General features: G+C 37.4%; 1 protein-coding gene across 10 annotated transcripts; it reads right to left on the bottom strand.

The window, feature by feature from the left end:
• Positions 1-269: 269 nt before the first annotated feature.
• LOC113090491 (uncharacterized) lies at positions 270-6,834 on the bottom strand. 10 transcript variants are annotated; one of them, XM_026256287.1, is made up of 13 exons: positions 6,663-6,834; positions 5,244-5,474; positions 3,083-3,127; positions 2,667-2,975; positions 2,515-2,574; positions 2,370-2,420; positions 2,194-2,265; positions 2,013-2,090; positions 1,770-1,910; positions 1,603-1,686; positions 1,241-1,461; positions 914-1,073; positions 270-823 (listed from the first exon to the last, which is right to left on the bottom strand). In XM_026256287.1, exons 2-13 carry the CDS (start codon positions 5,377-5,379, stop codon positions 678-680), a joined length of 1,503 nt encoding a protein of 500 aa, XP_026112072.1. In that variant the 5' UTR covers positions 5,380-5,474; positions 6,663-6,834; the 3' UTR covers positions 270-677. The 10 variants fall into 10 exon arrangements, 9 of the variants coding, with proteins under 9 accessions (XP_026112072.1, XP_026112070.1, XP_026112071.1 ...); XM_026256285.1 differs by having other exon boundaries at positions 3,083-3,284; positions 5,401-5,474; XM_026256286.1 differs by lacking the exon at positions 5,244-5,474 and having other exon boundaries at positions 3,083-3,284.
• Positions 6,835-17,550: the final 10,716 nt, after the last annotated feature.

Genomic DNA, 17,550 nt, shown 5'->3' with positions numbered 1-17,550 from the left:
AGAAAAAAAGAGAAAAAAATAAAATAAATACACACACACACACACACACACACACACACACACACACACACACACACACACACACATGCAGGTTTCCAATTAAATTGTTAAAAAAAAAAAACAGCCTTAGCTTACAAGCAAATTATAACACTTACAATAATTGTTAATAATATAAAGAGGTCAGCTCTGGCATGAAAAGAATTACCAGTAAACATAAGTAATGAGTATATCTGGTACCAAAGAATGTGCAGGACACCAAAAAAAATTCAGGTATAACATCACATTTACAAGCCATTTCTAACAATAAGATAAGTGGTAATAATTTAGAATAAAGCTCTGGAGTAGAATAGACCATTATAATGGCATTGCTGACCTGGGGTACAAGATGTCTCTTGTATCTGTGATAAACATCTTCAAATATATATAAAAAATACTGAGGTAAAAAAAGTAGTAGAACAGATATAACTGCAATGCTGACCTGTGGCACAAGGATTTACAAGCTATATTTAACAATATAATAAGTTAAGCACTATGATAATATCCACAGTGAACAGTGTGGATTGGGGAGTGCAGTCTGACACTTCTGGCTTCTTTAGGGGTCTTGATGTTACTGACTGCAGGATAAAGAAAGGGTTCCAGTTGTCAGTGATGCTGGGATGTCAGTAGTCAGCCTAGGTTTAAGGGGTCGGCTGTGGGTCCCTCTCAGCTGTGCGGCGCCTTTTTCCGCCTTCACGGTCAGATGCTCCTTTCAGGTAACGCGTAACGTTAACCTGGATGGCTTCATCAGTGGCATCCTGTGTTGCCGGGTTCTTCCGGATGGCTCCTGTAGAAAATACAGATCTGTCATTCCATTTGAATGGCATAATGCCATACACATCTACTAAACTTTTTTTTTTTTTTACATCCAACTTACTTTGAACAATGGTCTTCAGGAACGTGTCTCTAAAACATGCTTTATCCCCAACTCCAGTCCAGGTTGTATTGATGGAAAGGTGATTAGAGAAGATACTTTGAAGCATCCGCCAGACGGTTGTCTTTAGGTCCCTCCCACATTTGATTGCCAAAAACCGAAGCTGAAAATCCAAAAAAAGTGTTACAAATTACATTTCTCTGAAGCTTATCATACATAAATATAAAATGTGACAGGCTATGGATTCAGATTGTAGAATATGCAGTGTACAATCTTAATTCTACTTTTTACATTACCCTATGGAGTTATAAACGAAATCAGCACACTTACAAATCGTTCCTGGAGCTCTTTATCCTGCCTCAAACTGTTGTCAAGCAACGCCAAATCTTCCTGGGTGTCTAGGGGGAGTAACAGATCCCCTGGCAGGGATAACTCTCCAACAGACACATTGGCACTGAAATGTTGCAGCATAGTGTCCATTTTGTTGTCCATGCTACGCACAACATCGCCAAACTCTCCAAGACGTCGCAGCATTAAGGTCTGATCTGCACCTACAGGGGTTAAATAAAATAATAGTCAGTCCTGGTCCCTCAACTACTAAACTATGACATTTATATCTAGGTCTACTACATGTATAGGTGGCCCCAGTGGGAATTAAACCAACAACCACAGGTGTTGTTTGCAAGTTGTACCTGATTGCCCAGTGCGAGCAAACGTCTTCAACATTGTCCCAACTTGCTTCACCTGCTCTTGAAGTGAGCCGCTGTCATCCGAAGCTACAAAATGAAAGGCATATGGTAATTTTGTACATACATCACATACTCTTTCCTAAGTTTGACTTTTTTGTGCATGTTCTTACCTGCTCGTGCAGTGCTTTCCCTCAGAGCTTGGTTCTCCTCCCTCAGAGCTTGGTTCTCCTCCCTCAGAGCTTGGTTCTCCTCCCTAAGGGCTTGGTTCTCCTCCATCACGGCTTGTTTTTCATTCTGGAGTCTCTGGAAATCTACATTAAAAAACAAAACAACAACAAAAAAAAAAACACCTAAAGGCACTATTTTCAATACTTTTAAAACACTGGACACTAAGACATAGGCCTAAAATATACCTTCATAGCTGAAAACTTCATGCTGTACACGAGATGCCAGGGGAGTCCAAGGGCCAATTACAGAGCGATGACTTTCTCCTATTGATAATCATTGACGTAAAAATATGTTTGAAGTTATTGCATACATTTAATGAATTGGACTTAAAATGGAACACTTAGTTTAGCGCAACATATTACATACCTCCAGCGTTTTCACCCATATGCTGCCAGGGTAAATTTGCTGCTGGGGGTGTAAAGCTTAGTACTTGACGAGCTGGAAGAGCAAACATAACAGCTTTAACTTCAGTGCAGAGTATTGCATATTCAGTAATGAAACTATAATTGAACTGTGCAATGCTAATGGAATGTACAACACACCTCGACACCTTTCATCCAGAAACTGCTGCGGCGAGTAACCAGTCAAGTGTCCTAATGAAAAACAGATTATGATTAAAGGATTCCTTATCTTAAATAGAAGCAATAGTTTCCAAGACAAAAAAACGTCACAAATAACATCACTTACTTGTACTCAAACTCTTGGCTCTGTGAAGTGGAGTCTGAATTTCTGGGGAGAAACCTGGTTCTGAGAAAGAGGAAACAGAAATTTGAAAATCTAACAAAGGGTATAGTTTAGTGGCAGGATCACAAATCAAGCATCACAGCAATTTTACATACCACCTCTGAAGTCTACAGATGGCACAACATTTTCCTGGTTTTCTGGAATCGATGCAACTTCTGGAGCATCGGGCAGCACTGAAACCTTGTTACCAGGAACAATGTTTTCAAAGCTCAAAAGAGGTTGTCCAAACGACAGCACTGCTGGTGCATCTGGAAGACTAGACTCCTCTTCATCAGAAGAGGCCTGGGGTCTGTACTTGGAATTTGAGATTCTCTTTCTCTTTCTCTTCTTGTCATCGTCCGTCGTTTCAACGCTAGAACCTGTTTGGAAGCGCACCAAATATCTCATCGCCTCTTGCCAACATTCTAGAGCAGGGAATAATGAATGAAAGTCAGTTATCCACCATAAACAGACAAAGAAAATACACAGATGAAATGCAGGAAAATCAAATGCATAAGTCAGAACCATTTACCTGCTCCCTTCATAAACTTAAAATGATGTTTCTCCCAGGTGCTGTGTGGAGGCGTGCAGCGGATGGCTAAATTGTTGCCTTTGTCTTTTTTGCGGAGGTTAAATGGGGGCCAATAGCACATGCCCTCGCTGAGCCACACTTGCGGAACCACTGCAAATGGCTGATCCTCCTCATCAATAAACTGAACAATGGCAAACAGCATCTAAAATAGAAGAAAAACGTGCATAAAGTAAAAATTGATTAATTTCCAGGCAAAATAAATTAAATTCTCACCCCTTCAAAAAAAGCAGTCATTTTTACAAGTGGATCAACGGAAAACCAGCCTTTCCATCCAGGCAAGGAAGAAGATAATATTTCTTCTGCACATTTGCTATATGGGTAAAGCGGAGTGTATCTGACAGGCCAGATAAATGAAAAATGCCTAGCTTGGAAGATTCCACAGGGTAAGTGAAGAAATCGACCATGTTCCGGAACCTCTTGTAGATGAGCAAAGTGTTGTCCATTTCATCAACGACGACATTCTGTATAACAACTATGTCTTTATTTTCCAACAGGACACAGTTGTCTCCCTCTGAACGTTTCACAACAAAGTCTTGAAAGTAACACTCCTCATACTGCTTTTTCACAGAAAGACCGTTGAGAAGTGGTCCATGGTTGTGCTCTCTCAAGGACCTTGTTTTGGAGATGTTTGTTCTTCTGTGCTGACTTCTCTCTGACAATCGGCGAACAACCTGCTCCAGTGGTTGTGCAGGCTTGCGCAACAGTTTCTTCAGACACCCAAGGAAGTTTTCAAATGGGAAGCATGATATGTTATCAAGGACGCCATACTTTTTGGCATCTTGGCTCAGGTGCACCAATCCATGCATGTTGTATGTCACATGTTCTTTTCCATAAAGCTTGCTGCAGTGATCAACAAAGAGAACCAATATTCTGTGTGCATAGTCTGCTAGGTCAGCACACAGGGACACATTCAGTAGGATGGTGATGCCAACTGAAAGCAGCATGAAGTTGTTGTACACTTGAGTTGGTACAAGGCCTTTTAAGCTGACTGGTCCAGTGTACAAGAGGAACTGCCTGAATTCTGTAGCTTTCCAACGCTCAACATCTTCCATGGATCGTTGCTTCCTGTTGAACTCGCACGGAACATGAGGTGTGAAGGTCAGGAGTACTCTGGAGAGCTCTTTTACCATGCTGGGCGAAAATCTTGTCAGCCGCCGTCCCTTTAGCCAAAGATGCAACAACTTTCTTGTCACTCCAAGGCATACCAGATGCATATAATCCAGTGGGAACTGGGTGACCAAACCAACAGACAACAATGCCAATGGCGTTTCTCCACACTGATGACTGTCATCAGAAAGTTCATCACGGACTGCATGGTCTAATCTTGGAGCAGAATCTGTTTGAGGAAAGGTCATCCTGTTCTCGTAGTGGACCCCCTTTTGAACACACTTGTCACACCCATAATATCCACTGTGACCTTTCACATTTCGAACAAGTGCACGAGCAGGGGCGTCACAGATAAATGTTGATATTTTGAAAGGAAGTGCTCTCCTTTCAAACAGAACTCCTTCCGCTTCAAGTCGCTGTGCCTCTTCTACAAAAGGATTCAAAAAGTGAAGGCTGCTTGGCTTCTTCTTCCCATAATAGAGACCAATGACAAATGGAAGTTTGTTTTGTTGGACATTACACACGTATTGCTCAATTAAACCAAGAACTGGCCAGAACTGGGCATTTGAGCTTTTGAAAAGTGGAAGTCCATCAACATTAACTTGCATTGAAACTGACGTCAACTTCTGCAATTCAGGAGACACTAAAAACTGCGATAGTATTCCACTTTCAATTCCAGAGTGATGGTATACAACACCTGAGAGTTCTGTTGTTTTAACACAAGTCACTGTTTTCAGAAGAGTTCTTGGGTCTTTAGGAAGGGTTGGATGATCCTTGGACAAAATGGTTAAAAGCTTACCCAGTGCCACATGGGGGATCATGTTGTCAATAGCCCACCCTGCCAATTGTGTCCTTAGGCAATCCTCTTCCTCCTCACTATCTTCTGTGCTTGAGGAAAAAATTTCACTAGGTTCATACACCTCATCAACAGTTATTTCCTGTGCTTCAGGGGTTACAGTTTGTCCATGGCTTGTTGAAGCCATTCCATGTTGATGTTCATTTACAGGAGGATTTACTTGGTCAAAGTCAGGAATAACAGCAAGTAGAGCATCGTTTGCAGCTGCAATTTCCTGTTTGTCCCTCTCAACTCCTTTCAATATTCGTCTCCTTTTGGCCCAGTAACTAGACATTGTAACTAACAATGCATTTACCTTTAAAGCCAAAACGATTGTCCAACAGTAGGTCTCTTGTGTGAAGTTAACCAGTTATGCTCCGGTCAAGGTATCTGCAAGAAAATGTGAACAAAACCACATTGTTAACGTTAGGAATATACAGTAGCTATGCTGTAGAAAAAAAAAAAAAAAAAAGATCAGCCAAACGTGGAACAGTGAAATTGTTAAAAAATAAAATGTACTCATTCAGTGTAGTGATTCAAGTGAACAGCACTGTCCTCAAACATAAAAAGTACAGCACTTCAGATAAATAACTCATCATAATCCCCTTAAATCCTAGAAGTACAGTAGCAACAGCACGTGCTAGCTAACACTTGCTAGTCACGTAGCTACATTGTGAACTGAACTAGCAGCATACTTTGATCTGACAAACAAAATAATTTAAACAACCATCATTCTGCTTTGTTAGAAAACACCAAATAATTTAAGTTATACTGAAGTCTTTCTAGATGTAAAGCTTTGGATACCTACTGTAGCTAGTTACATTTCTACATGTAATGTAACTAGCAACATTGCTTAACCTCAGTGTGTAAGTTACTGTAACAAAGGCACAACAGCATGTGTTAGCTAACAATTGCTAGCCACTCTAGATACTGGACTAGCAGCTACTTGTTCAGACAAACAAAATCATTTAAACAACCTATATACAACGTTAGTTTTGTAAGAAAACACTAGATGTAAAGCTTTTGCTACGTACTGAAGCTATACACATTTCAACATGCTTGAACAGTGTAAAAAAGGCGAAACAGCATGTGTTAGCTAACACTCTGAACTAGACTAGCAGCGTGCGTGTCGGAACAAACAAATGAAAACAACCTAACGTTACTGGTATCATCATTCGGTTTAGTTAGAAAACAACACAAGTTATACTGATCAGTCTTGTCGTAGATTTTGCTACCTACTGCTGGAACCACATTACCACATGGGCGGCGGCATAATTGTCCATACAAGTAACTGTAGTTAATTCGACTGACCAAAACTAACTTAAAACACATACGTACTCACACTCGTATAAACATACGTATCTTAGAAGAAAAGAAAAACTCAACGCCTGGAAGAAACAAAGTAGCTATTACAGAAAGTTAATTGTAACATGGCGGCAACTTTGTAAACAAGGCTAACTTACTTTAGCCTTACTTTAGCTTGACTAGTAAGGCATGAACAAAGATGACTACAGATTTTACAAAGATAAACTAAAAACAATGTAAACATAATATTGCGTTAAGGAAACATGTACTTACTTAAACGATGGTAGTCCACAGAAACTCGCGATTGAACGGCGAACTGACGCGAATGTGTGCTCTAGTTATGTTGTTTGGGGAGGGGCCAGGAGCTCAGTGGCTCCAGTGCGTCATCGAGCCACCGTTTTAGCTCCGCCCAAAAAAAAATCCTGAACACAGCAATGGTGAAAACCTATACTTTCTAACATTTATAATGTGTTTATATTTTTTTAAGTGTTTTACTGTCTTAAACATTTGTACAGGTCGCAATTGCAAATTAATCCCTTATACATGTAAAAAGTCAAAAAAAAAAAAAAAAAATCGAGGTTGAAAAAAAATGAAAGACATAAAATGACATTTCCTGGAATGGCAGAAAGACGAAATATTTCTAAATATTTCATAAATCTGCCAGTGCAGCTGTGAAACCAGAGGAGCTTTTAGATTTTAGTTTATCCTTCTGATCAGGTCAAAACAGAGATTTTCCTGTTTATGATAGGCTATTACCATGGTTGCAAATTAATAAAAAATTATAAAGTAGACCTACCCAAGATTTTGGCCATGTTGCAGATGTCTTTCACTGTTCACTGATGTAGCCAGGCATTAGTGAAAAGTCTAACTTCATCAATTTATTCAGCTAAATTGTTCATACCATGAATTAAATATCTATTTTAAAACCTAATCAGAATCAGAAAGATATTTATTGCCAAGTAAGTTTTACAAAAGGAATTATTTTTGGTTTATGCATGTCTCAATTGTGCATAAATCAAAGAAATGTAAACAATTTTCACCTAAGTGCATAAAATAATTTTACATATAGCCTATTAGGCTACTCTATCGCTTCAGAGTTTCAAAGTAATTTAAATGTAATTTCCTAAACCGTACCTTATCATGGAATCAAGAGTCAAGAATAAACCCTAATGGCTTAAAAAAAAAAAAAATAATAATAATAATAATATGGGATTTAATTCACATATAGGCTATTATGATTTTATAATCGCTTCAGATGTGAAAAGTAGTTAAAATGCTGTCAGTTCCACTTCCATTCTAACTCCCAACATGCTAAACATAGCCTTGGCTGCTGGTCGATTTTAGTAGAAATCCTTGTATTTCAAAGCGGCTTGCCGCCAGCCGGCCGCGGTCCATTAGACGGAGGCAACCGCCAAAGAAAATGAAGCAGTCGGCCCGCCGGCTTTTCGCCGGCGGCATCTCGCAAGAAATGGGAGTGACGTATTCGGCGGCAAACGTTTCATCCCCGCCAGCGGGACGCACCTATAGCCGACAGCTTAGGGCCGGCGGCAAAAAGAAGCCGTGCGGATATTTTTTGCTAGCTGGGACATTAAGGCCTCTGAGGTGGTCAGAGCCAACCTGGATGTTTGGATGACATTTAAACACATCCAAAATGGAGAACAGGCTAACAGACAGACACACACCCTGACAGCAAATGATTAGACTAATATATGTATACTCTATAAGCATATGCACACACACACACAAAGACACACATATACATGCACAAACATTTTGTTGCAGATATAGGTATTTGAAATAAGTGATAGGTGACAATAAACTTATTGCAAGTCTTCTCTTTTTAAGAGTTTAGATGTCATTTTCAGGTTAAACTGTAATCATAATGTGGCAAAATTGTAAAAACTGATACATCTGTATGAACAAAATGGAAAACATCAAATCAATGAGATTTAAAATGTTATAACAGTTAATTTCTTAATGTTTTGGCATGAATTCATAAAAACAGTACTAGCTGAATGAGCCCATTAGTGGTCTTCCGCTGCCATCTAGTGGTTATAAATTACATTTACTCAAACAACACTGTGTTTTTAAACATAAATGTTAAAGTGTTGTTGTTGGTTTTTTTTGCCCCATCTCTCTTAAATTATGCATGCTTGTTTAGAATGAAATTATGCATTACTTTACACAGTTTTGATAATTTGTGGGATTTCTGTTTGTTGTATTAATAGGCCTTTGTGCCTCTGGGGTGGTCTCGGCCAACCAGGATGTATGGATGACATTTAAACACATCCAAAAGTCAGACACACACACACACACACACTGAAATTAAATGATTAAACTAGTTTTTAAGAGTTTAGATGTCATTCAGGTTTCACTGTAATCATAATGTGGCAAAATTGCAAAAACGGATATATCTGTATGAACAAAATGGAAAACATTGACTCAATGAGATTTAAAATGTTATAACAGTTAATTTTTTAATGTTTTGGCATGAATTCATGAATTCTTTCAACAGTACTGTTCAACTTGGCTGAATGAGCCCATTAGTGGTCTTCCGCTGCCATCTAGTGGTTATAAATTGCATTTACTCAAGCAACAATGTGTTTTTAAACATAACTGTTATAGTGTTGTTTTGTTTTTTTGCCCAATCTCTCTTAAATTTTGCATGCTTGTTTAGAATGAAATCATGCATTATTTTTCACAGTTTTGATCATTTGTGGGATTTCTGTTTGTATTAATAGGCCTCTGTGTACACTATGCAAATAACATATTATAAAATTACTGGTTTATAGTTGTCTAAATGCAATTGTTCAACATGTTTTTGATAATTATTGACCTTCAGAGTCTAGAGAATTGTACTTCAGTGGTTTTATTGATTTTCATCTTATACCCTATCACTAGTTTGCCAAAGTAACTTTTTAAAATATTCTTGAATATTTAATTAACAGCTTTATTGACAACATTGGTCCCAGAGGCAAAGTTGTTCAGAATGAGGAGATCTATCATATGATATGAAGATCTAGTGTTTTTGAGTGAATATATGAGCATTTTCAAACAATTTGAGGCCATTTGCAATATAAATCTTGTGTTTTGAGACCTTTTCTACTGTTATAGCGCCACCTATGGTCTGATCTCCATGAAACTTTGCATGCTTGTTAAGAGTCATCTGTTACATGATTTCACCAAGGTTCATAAAGTTTTGAGTTTTCGTTTAGGTTTTATAGGCTTTGGGGTATGTTTGGCCACACCCCTTTTTCTAAATCATCCCTTTACAGCTAACCAAAGGACAAAATTCAACATTTTTTTAATAATTATTGATCTACAGAGTCCACAGAATATTACTGCAGTGGTTTGGTTCCGATCGGGCAAAAAACCTAGGACTAGTTCGCAAAAGTAGGTTTTTAACATATTTGTGAATAACAATTGAACGATTTGATTGACAGCAATGGTTCTTGAGGCAAAGTTGTGCATTATGAGGAGATCTATCAAATGATATGCATATTGTGTTGATATGTGAAAACAACACGTGATTACAGAGCCATAAATCTCGTTAGCGCCAACTAGTGGCCGATTTCTTTCAAAATTCTTACAGACCTTAAGGTTCATGAATCGAACGTACCCAGCGAGTTTCGTTCCGATCAACATCCGATAACCCTTTCAAATAAGTGCTTAAATTTGTTTGGCCAATGGCGGCCATGTTTTTTGAGATATGCAAATGTCCTCGTAGATACATTTGCCCCTTCAGACCAAGACACTGCATACCAATTTTCAAGTCGATCGAGCCAACGGTTGCCTAGTTATAGCCATTTAGGTGTTTTTTCTTTTTATAGCGCCCCCAAGTGGCAGAGGTGTGCAATTTTTTTTTATTTGACCAAAGTTTTAGCTCATACAAATGTCTAGCAAGTTTGGTTAAGATATCTTATTTCATTCACGAGTTATAGCCTGTTGCGTAAAATTGGTCCTCGACTTTCGAACGTTTTGACATCCCATTTCGACAGTGAGTCGAAATTTCAACTTTTTTTTGATAATTATTGATATTCACTGTCCAGAGAAAACTTCTGCAGTAGTTTGGTTCTGATTGGGTGAAAAACCTAGGACTAGTTCGCAAAAGTAGGTTTTGGACATACGTCAAATTTGCGAAAAAACGAGGCCTCCTAGACCCAAAATCACAGTGACCGTTTTTAATTTCGCATGACCCACGGATTCCAGAAATGTAAAATTTTTGGGTCTATGACAAGCGGTTTAGGAGCTATTAGCATAAACGCATTTTTGATCACTGTAGCGCCCCCCATAGGCCAATTAGGCTGAGACTTTGTCAGAATGTCCCCTCGGGGAGCTCTACCTTCTGGCCAAGTTTCAGCTCTCTAGGCCTTACGGTTTGGTCTGCACGATCAGTTTTAGCGGAGAAAAATAATAATAATAATAAAAAAAATCCTAACAGATACAATAGGGTTTCAGCACTGCGTGCTTGAACCCCTAAAAATCCTAACAATTACAATAGGGTTTCAGCACTGCGTGCTTGAACCCCTAATTAAAGCTGCAAGCAGCATTTTACCGGGGTTCAAGCACATTAAGGCCTCTGAGGTGGTCAGAGCCAACCTGGATGCATTGATGACATTTAAACACATCCAAAATGGAGAACAGGCTAACAGACAGACACACACACTGAAAGTAAATGATTAGACTAATATATGTATACTCTATGAGCATATGCACACACACACACACACACACACACACAAAGACACACATATACATGCACAAACATCTTGTGGCAGATATAGGTATTTGAAATAAGTGATAGAGGACAATAAACTTATTGCAAGTCTTCTCTTTTTTAGAGTTTAGATGTCATTTTCAGATTAAACTGTAATCATAATGTGGCAAAATTGTTAAAACTGATACTGATCTGTATGAACCAAATGGAAAACATCAATTCAATGAGATTTAAAATGTTATAACAGTTAATTTATTAATGTTTTGGCATGAATTCATAAAAACAGTACTAGCTGAATGAGCCCATTAGTGGTCTTCCGCTTCCATCTAGTGGTTATAAATTGCATTTACTCAAACAACACTGTGTTTTTAAACAAAACTGTTAAAGTGTTGTTGTTGAGTTTTTTTTCCCTATCTCTCTTAAATTTTGCATGCTTGTTTAGAATGAAATCATGCATTATTTTACACAGTTTTGATAATTTGTGGGCTTTCTGTTTGTATTAATAGGCCTTTGTGTACACTCTGCAAATAACATATTATAAAATCACTGGTTTATCGTTGTCCAGATGCAATTGTTCAACATGTTTTTGATCATTATTGACCTTCAGAGTCTAGAGAATTGTACTTCAGTGGTTTAATTGATTTTCAGCTTATACCCTATCACTAGTATGCCAAAGTAACTTTTTAAAATAATCTTGAATATTTAATTAACAGCTTTATTGACAACATTGGTCCCAGAGGCAAAGTTGTTCAGAATGAGGAGATCTATCATATGATATGAAGATTTAGTGTTTTTGAGTGAATATATGAGCATTTTCAAACAATTTGAGGCCATTTACCATATAAATCTTTTGTTTTGAGACCTTTTCTACTGTTATAGTGTCACCTATTGTCCGATCTCCATGAAACTGTGCATGCTTGTTAAGAGTCACCTGTTACATGATCTCACCACGTTTCATAAAGTTTTGAGTTTTCTGTTAGGTTTTATAGGCTTTAGGGTTTGTTTGGTCACACCCATTTTATTAATTACGCCTTTAACGCTGACCAAAGTACAAAATTCAACATTTTTTTGATAATTATTGATCTAGAGAGTCCACAGAATATTACTGCAGTGGTTTGGTTCCGATCGGACAAAAAACCTAGGACTAGTTCGCAAAAGTAGGTTTTAACATATTTGTGAATAACAATTGAACGATTTGATTGACAGCAATGGTTCTTGAGGCAAAGTTGTGCATTATGAGGAGATCTATCAAATGATATGCATATTGTGTTTGATATGTGAAACACCACGTGATTACAGAGCCATAAAACTCGTTAGCGCCAACTAGTGGCCGATTTCTTTCAAAATTCTTACAGACCTTAAGGTTCATGAGTCGAACGTACCCAGCGAGTTTCGTTCCGATCAACATCCGTTAACCCTTTCAAATAGGTGCTTAAATTTGTTTGGCCATTGGCGGCCATGTTTTTTGAGATATGCAAATGTCCTCATAGGTGCTTGTGCCCCTTCAGACCAAGACACTGCATACCAATTTTCAAGTCGATCGAGCCAACGGTTGCCTAGTTATAGCCATTTATGTGTTTTTTTCTTTTTATAGCGCCCCCAAGTGGCAGAGGTGTGCAAATTTTTTTTATTTGACCAAAGTTTTAGCTCCTACAAATGTTCAGCGAGTTTGGTTAAGATATCTTATTTCTTTCACGAGTTATAGCCTGTTGCGTAAAATTGGTCCTCGACTTTCGAACGTTTTGGCATCCCATTACGACAGTGAGTCGAAATTTCTACTTTTTTTTGATAATTATTGATATTCACTGGACAGAGAACATTTCTGCAGTGGTTTGGTTCAGATTGGGCGAAAAACCTAGGACTAGTTCGCAAAAGTAGGTTTTGGACATATGTCAAATTTGCGAAAAAACGAGGCCTCCTAGACCCAAAATCAGAGTGACCGTTTTTGATTTCGCATGACCCACGGATTCCAGAAATGTTAAATTTTTGGCTCTATCACAAGCGGTTTAGGAGCTATTAGCAAAAACGCACTTTTGATCGCTGTAGCGCCCCCCACTGGCTGATTGGGCCGGATCTTTGCGCCTGAGTAGCGAGCAAGACTACTACCTTTTGACCAAGTTTCAGCTCTCTAGGCCTTACGGTTTGGGCTGCCCGTTCAGTTTTAAGGCGGAAGAATAATAATAATAATTAAAGCTGCAAGCAGCATTTTACCGGGGTTCAAGCACATTAAGGCCTCTGAGGTGGTCAGAGCCAACCTGGATGCTTGGATGACAGTGAAACACATCCAAAATGGAGAACAGGCTAACAGACAGACACACACACTGAAAGTAAATGATTAGACTAATATATGTATACTCTATAAGTATATGCACACACACACACACACACACAGACAAAGACACACAAAGATACACATATACATGCACAAACATTTTGTTGCAGATATAGGTATTTGATATAAGTGATAGGTGACAAACTTATTGGAAGTCTTCTCTTTTTTTAGAGTTTAGATGTCATTTTCAGATTAAACTGTAATCATAATGTGGCAAAATTGTTAAAACTGATACATCTGTATGAACAAAATGGAAAACATCAATTCAATGAGATTTAAAATGTTATAACAGTTAATTTATTAATGTTTTGGCATGAATTCATAAAAACAGTACTAGCTGAATGAGCCCATTAGTGGTCTTCCGCTGCCATCTAGTGGTTATAAATTGCATTTACTCAAACAACACTGTGTTTTTAAACATAACTGTTAAAGTGTTGATGTTGGGTTTTTTGCCCTATCTCTCTTAAATGTTGCATGCTTGTTTAGAATGAAGTTATGCATTACTTTACACAGTTTTGATAATTTGTGGGATTTCTGTTTGTATTAATAGGCCTTTGTACCTCTGGGGTGGTCTCGGCCAACCAGGATGTATGGATGACATTTAAACACATCCAAAAGACAGACACACACACACTGAAATTAAATGATTAAACTAGTTTTTAAGAGTTTAGATGTCATTCAGGTTTCACTGTAATCACAATGTGGCAAAATTGTAAAAAATGATGTGTCTGTATGAACAAAATGGAAAACATTGATTCAATAAGATAGATGTAACATGTTATAACAGTTAATTTATTAATTTTTTGGCATGAATTCATGAATCCTTTCTAACAGTACTGTTCATTTTAACTGAATGAGCCCATTAGTGGTCTTCCGCTGCCATCTAGTGGTTATAAATTGCATTTACTGAAACAACACTGTGTTTCTAAACATAACTGTTATAGTGTTGTTATTATTTTATTTTTTTTGCCCAATCTCTCTTAAATTTTGCATGCTTGTTTAGAATGAAATCATGCATTATTTTACACAGTTTTGATAATTTGTGGTATTTCTGTTTGTATTAATAGGCCTTTGTGTACACTATGCAAATAACATATTATAAAATTACTGGTTTATAGTTGTCTAAATGCAATTGTTCAACATGTTTTTGATAATTATTGACCTTCAGAGTCTAGAGAATTGTACTTCAGTGGTTTTATTGATTTTCATCTTATACCCTATCACTAGTTTGCCAAAGTATCCTTTTAAAATAATCTTGAATATTTAATTAACAGCTTTTTTGACGACATTGGTCCCAGAGGCAAAGTTGTTTAAAATGAGGAGATCTATCATATAATATGAAGATCTAGTGTTTTTGAGTGAATATATGAGCATTTTCAAACAATTTGAGGCCATTTACCATATAAATCTTGTGTTTTGAGACCTTTTCTACTGTTATAGCGCCACCTATGGTCCGATCTCCATGAAACTTTGCATGCTTGTTAAGAGTCACCTGTTACATGATTTCACTGAGTTTCATAAAGTTTTGAGTTTTCGTTTAGGTTTTATAGGCTTTGGGGTATGTTTGGCCACACCCCTTTTTCTAAATTATCCCTTTACAGCTAACCAAAGGACAAAATTCAACATTTTTTTAATAATTATTGATCTAGAGAGTCCACAGATATTACTGCAGTGGTTTGGTTCCGATCGGGACAAAAAACCTAGGACTAGTTCGCAAAAGTAGGTTTTTAACATATTTGTGAATAACAATTGAACGATTTGATTGACAGCAATGGTTCTTGAGGCAAAGTTGTGCATTATGAGGAGATCTATCAAATGATATGCATATTGCATTGATATGTGAAACACCACGTGATTACAGAGCCATAAAACTCGTTAGCGCCAACTAGTGGCCGATTTATTTCAAAATTCTTACAGACCTTAAGGTTCATGAGTCGAACGTACCCAGCGAGTTTCGTTCCGATCAACATCCGTTAACCCTTTCAAATAGGTGCTTAAAATTGTTTGGCCAATGGCGGCCATGTTTTTTGAGATATGCAAATGTCCTCATAGGTACTTGTGCCCCTTCAGACCAAAACACTGCATACCAATTTTCAAGTCGATCGAGCCAACGGTTGCCTAGTTATAGCCATTTATGTGTTTTTTCTATCTTATTGCGTCCCCAAGTGGCAGAGATGCGCAATTTTTTTTATTTGACCAAAGATTGAGCTCATACATATGTGTACCGAGTTTGGTGAAGATATCTCATTCCGTTCAAGAGTTATAGTCAAAATAGCATTTGGCTAACGTTAGCATAGACGCTTATTGGTGTACTGTTTCGCGTAAGAATTGAAATTTCAACTTTTTTTTTGATAATTATTGATATTGAGTGTCCAGGGAATATTTATGAAGTGGTTTGGTTCCGATTGGTTGAAAATCCTAGGACTAGTTCGCAAAAGTAGGTTTCGGATATAGCTCGATTTTGCGAGAAAACGGTGCATCGTAGACCCCAAAAAGGCGCCGTGCACTTTTGTTCGGGCTAACCCAAGGATTGCAACAATGCCATGTTTTTGAGTCTACGGCTAACGGTTTAAGTTTTACGCCCAAAATTGTCCAAAATTTTTGTTTTTGCGCTTGTAGCGCCCCCGTTAGGCCGATTGGGGCGAGACTTCAGTATCTGACAAGAAGGCCGGACTACTACAATCTGACCAAATTTCAGCTTTCTAGCCCTTACGGTTTAGGCTGCACGATCAGTTTGAGTGGAGAATAATAATAATAATAATAATAATTAAAGCTGCAAGCAGCATTTTACCGGGGTTCAAGCACATTAAGGCCTCTGAGGGTGGTCAGAGCCAACCTGGATGCATGGATGACAGTTAAACACATCCAAAATGGAGAACAGGCTAACAGACAGACACACACACTGAAAGAAAATGATTAGACTAATATATGTATACTCTATAAGCATATGCACACACACACACACACACACACACACACCACACAAAGACACACAAAGATACACATATACATGCACAAACATTTTGTTGCAGATATTGGTATTTGAAATAAGTGATAGGTGACAATAAACTTATTTCAAGTCTTCTCTTTTTTAGAGTTTAGATGTCATTTTCAGATTAAACTGTAATCATAATGTGGCAAAATTGTTAAAACTGATACATCTGTATGAACAAAATGGAAAACATTGACTCAATGAGATTTAAAATGTTATAACAGTTAATTTATTAATGTTTTGGCATGAATTCATAAAAACAGTACTAGCAGAATGAGCCCATTAGTGGTCTTCCGCTGCCATCTAGTGGTTATAAATTGCATTTACTCAAACAACACTGAGTTTTTAAACATAACTGTTAAAGTGTTGTTGTTGGGTTTTTTTTGCCCTATCTCTCTTAAATTTTGCATGCTTGTTTAGAATGAAATTATGCATTACTTTACACAGTTTTGATAATTTGTGGGATTTCTGTTGGTATTAATAGGCCTTTGTGCCTCTGGGGTGGTCTCGGCCAACCAGGATGTATGGATGACATTTAAACACATCCAAAAGACAGACACACACACACTGAAACTAGTTTAAATGATTAAACTAGTTTTTAAGAGTTTAGATGTCATTCAGGTTTCACTGTAATCACAATGTGGCAAAATTGTAAAAAAATGATGTGTCTGTATGAACAAAATGGAAAACATTGATTCAATAAGATTTAACATGTTATAACAGTTAATTATTAATGTTTTGATATGAATTCATGAATCCTTTCTACAGTACTGTTCAACTTAACTGAATGAGCCCATTAGTGGTCTTCCGCTGCCCATCTAGTGGTTATAAATTGCATTTACTGAAACAACACTGTGTTTCTAAACATAACTGTTATAGAGTTTGTTTTTTTTTTTGCCCAATCTCTCTTAAATTTTGCATGCTTGTTTAGAATGAAATCATGCATTATTTTTATACAGTTTTGATCATTTCTGGGATTTCTGTTTCTATTAATAGGCCTTTGTGTACACTATGCAAATAACATATTATAAAAATTACTGGTTTATAGGTTGTCTAAATGCAATTGTTCAACATGTTTTTGATAATTATTGACCTTCAGAGTCTAGAGAATTGTACTTCA

Source organism: Carassius auratus, unplaced genomic scaffold (genome assembly GCF_003368295.1).
Source record: "Carassius auratus strain Wakin unplaced genomic scaffold, ASM336829v1 scaf_tig00055736, whole genome shotgun sequence".
Lineage (NCBI taxonomy): Eukaryota > Metazoa > Chordata > Actinopteri > Cypriniformes > Cyprinidae > Carassius > Carassius auratus.
Note: the sequence above shows the minus strand (reverse complement) of the source record. Positions and strands in the feature narration are given on the sequence as shown.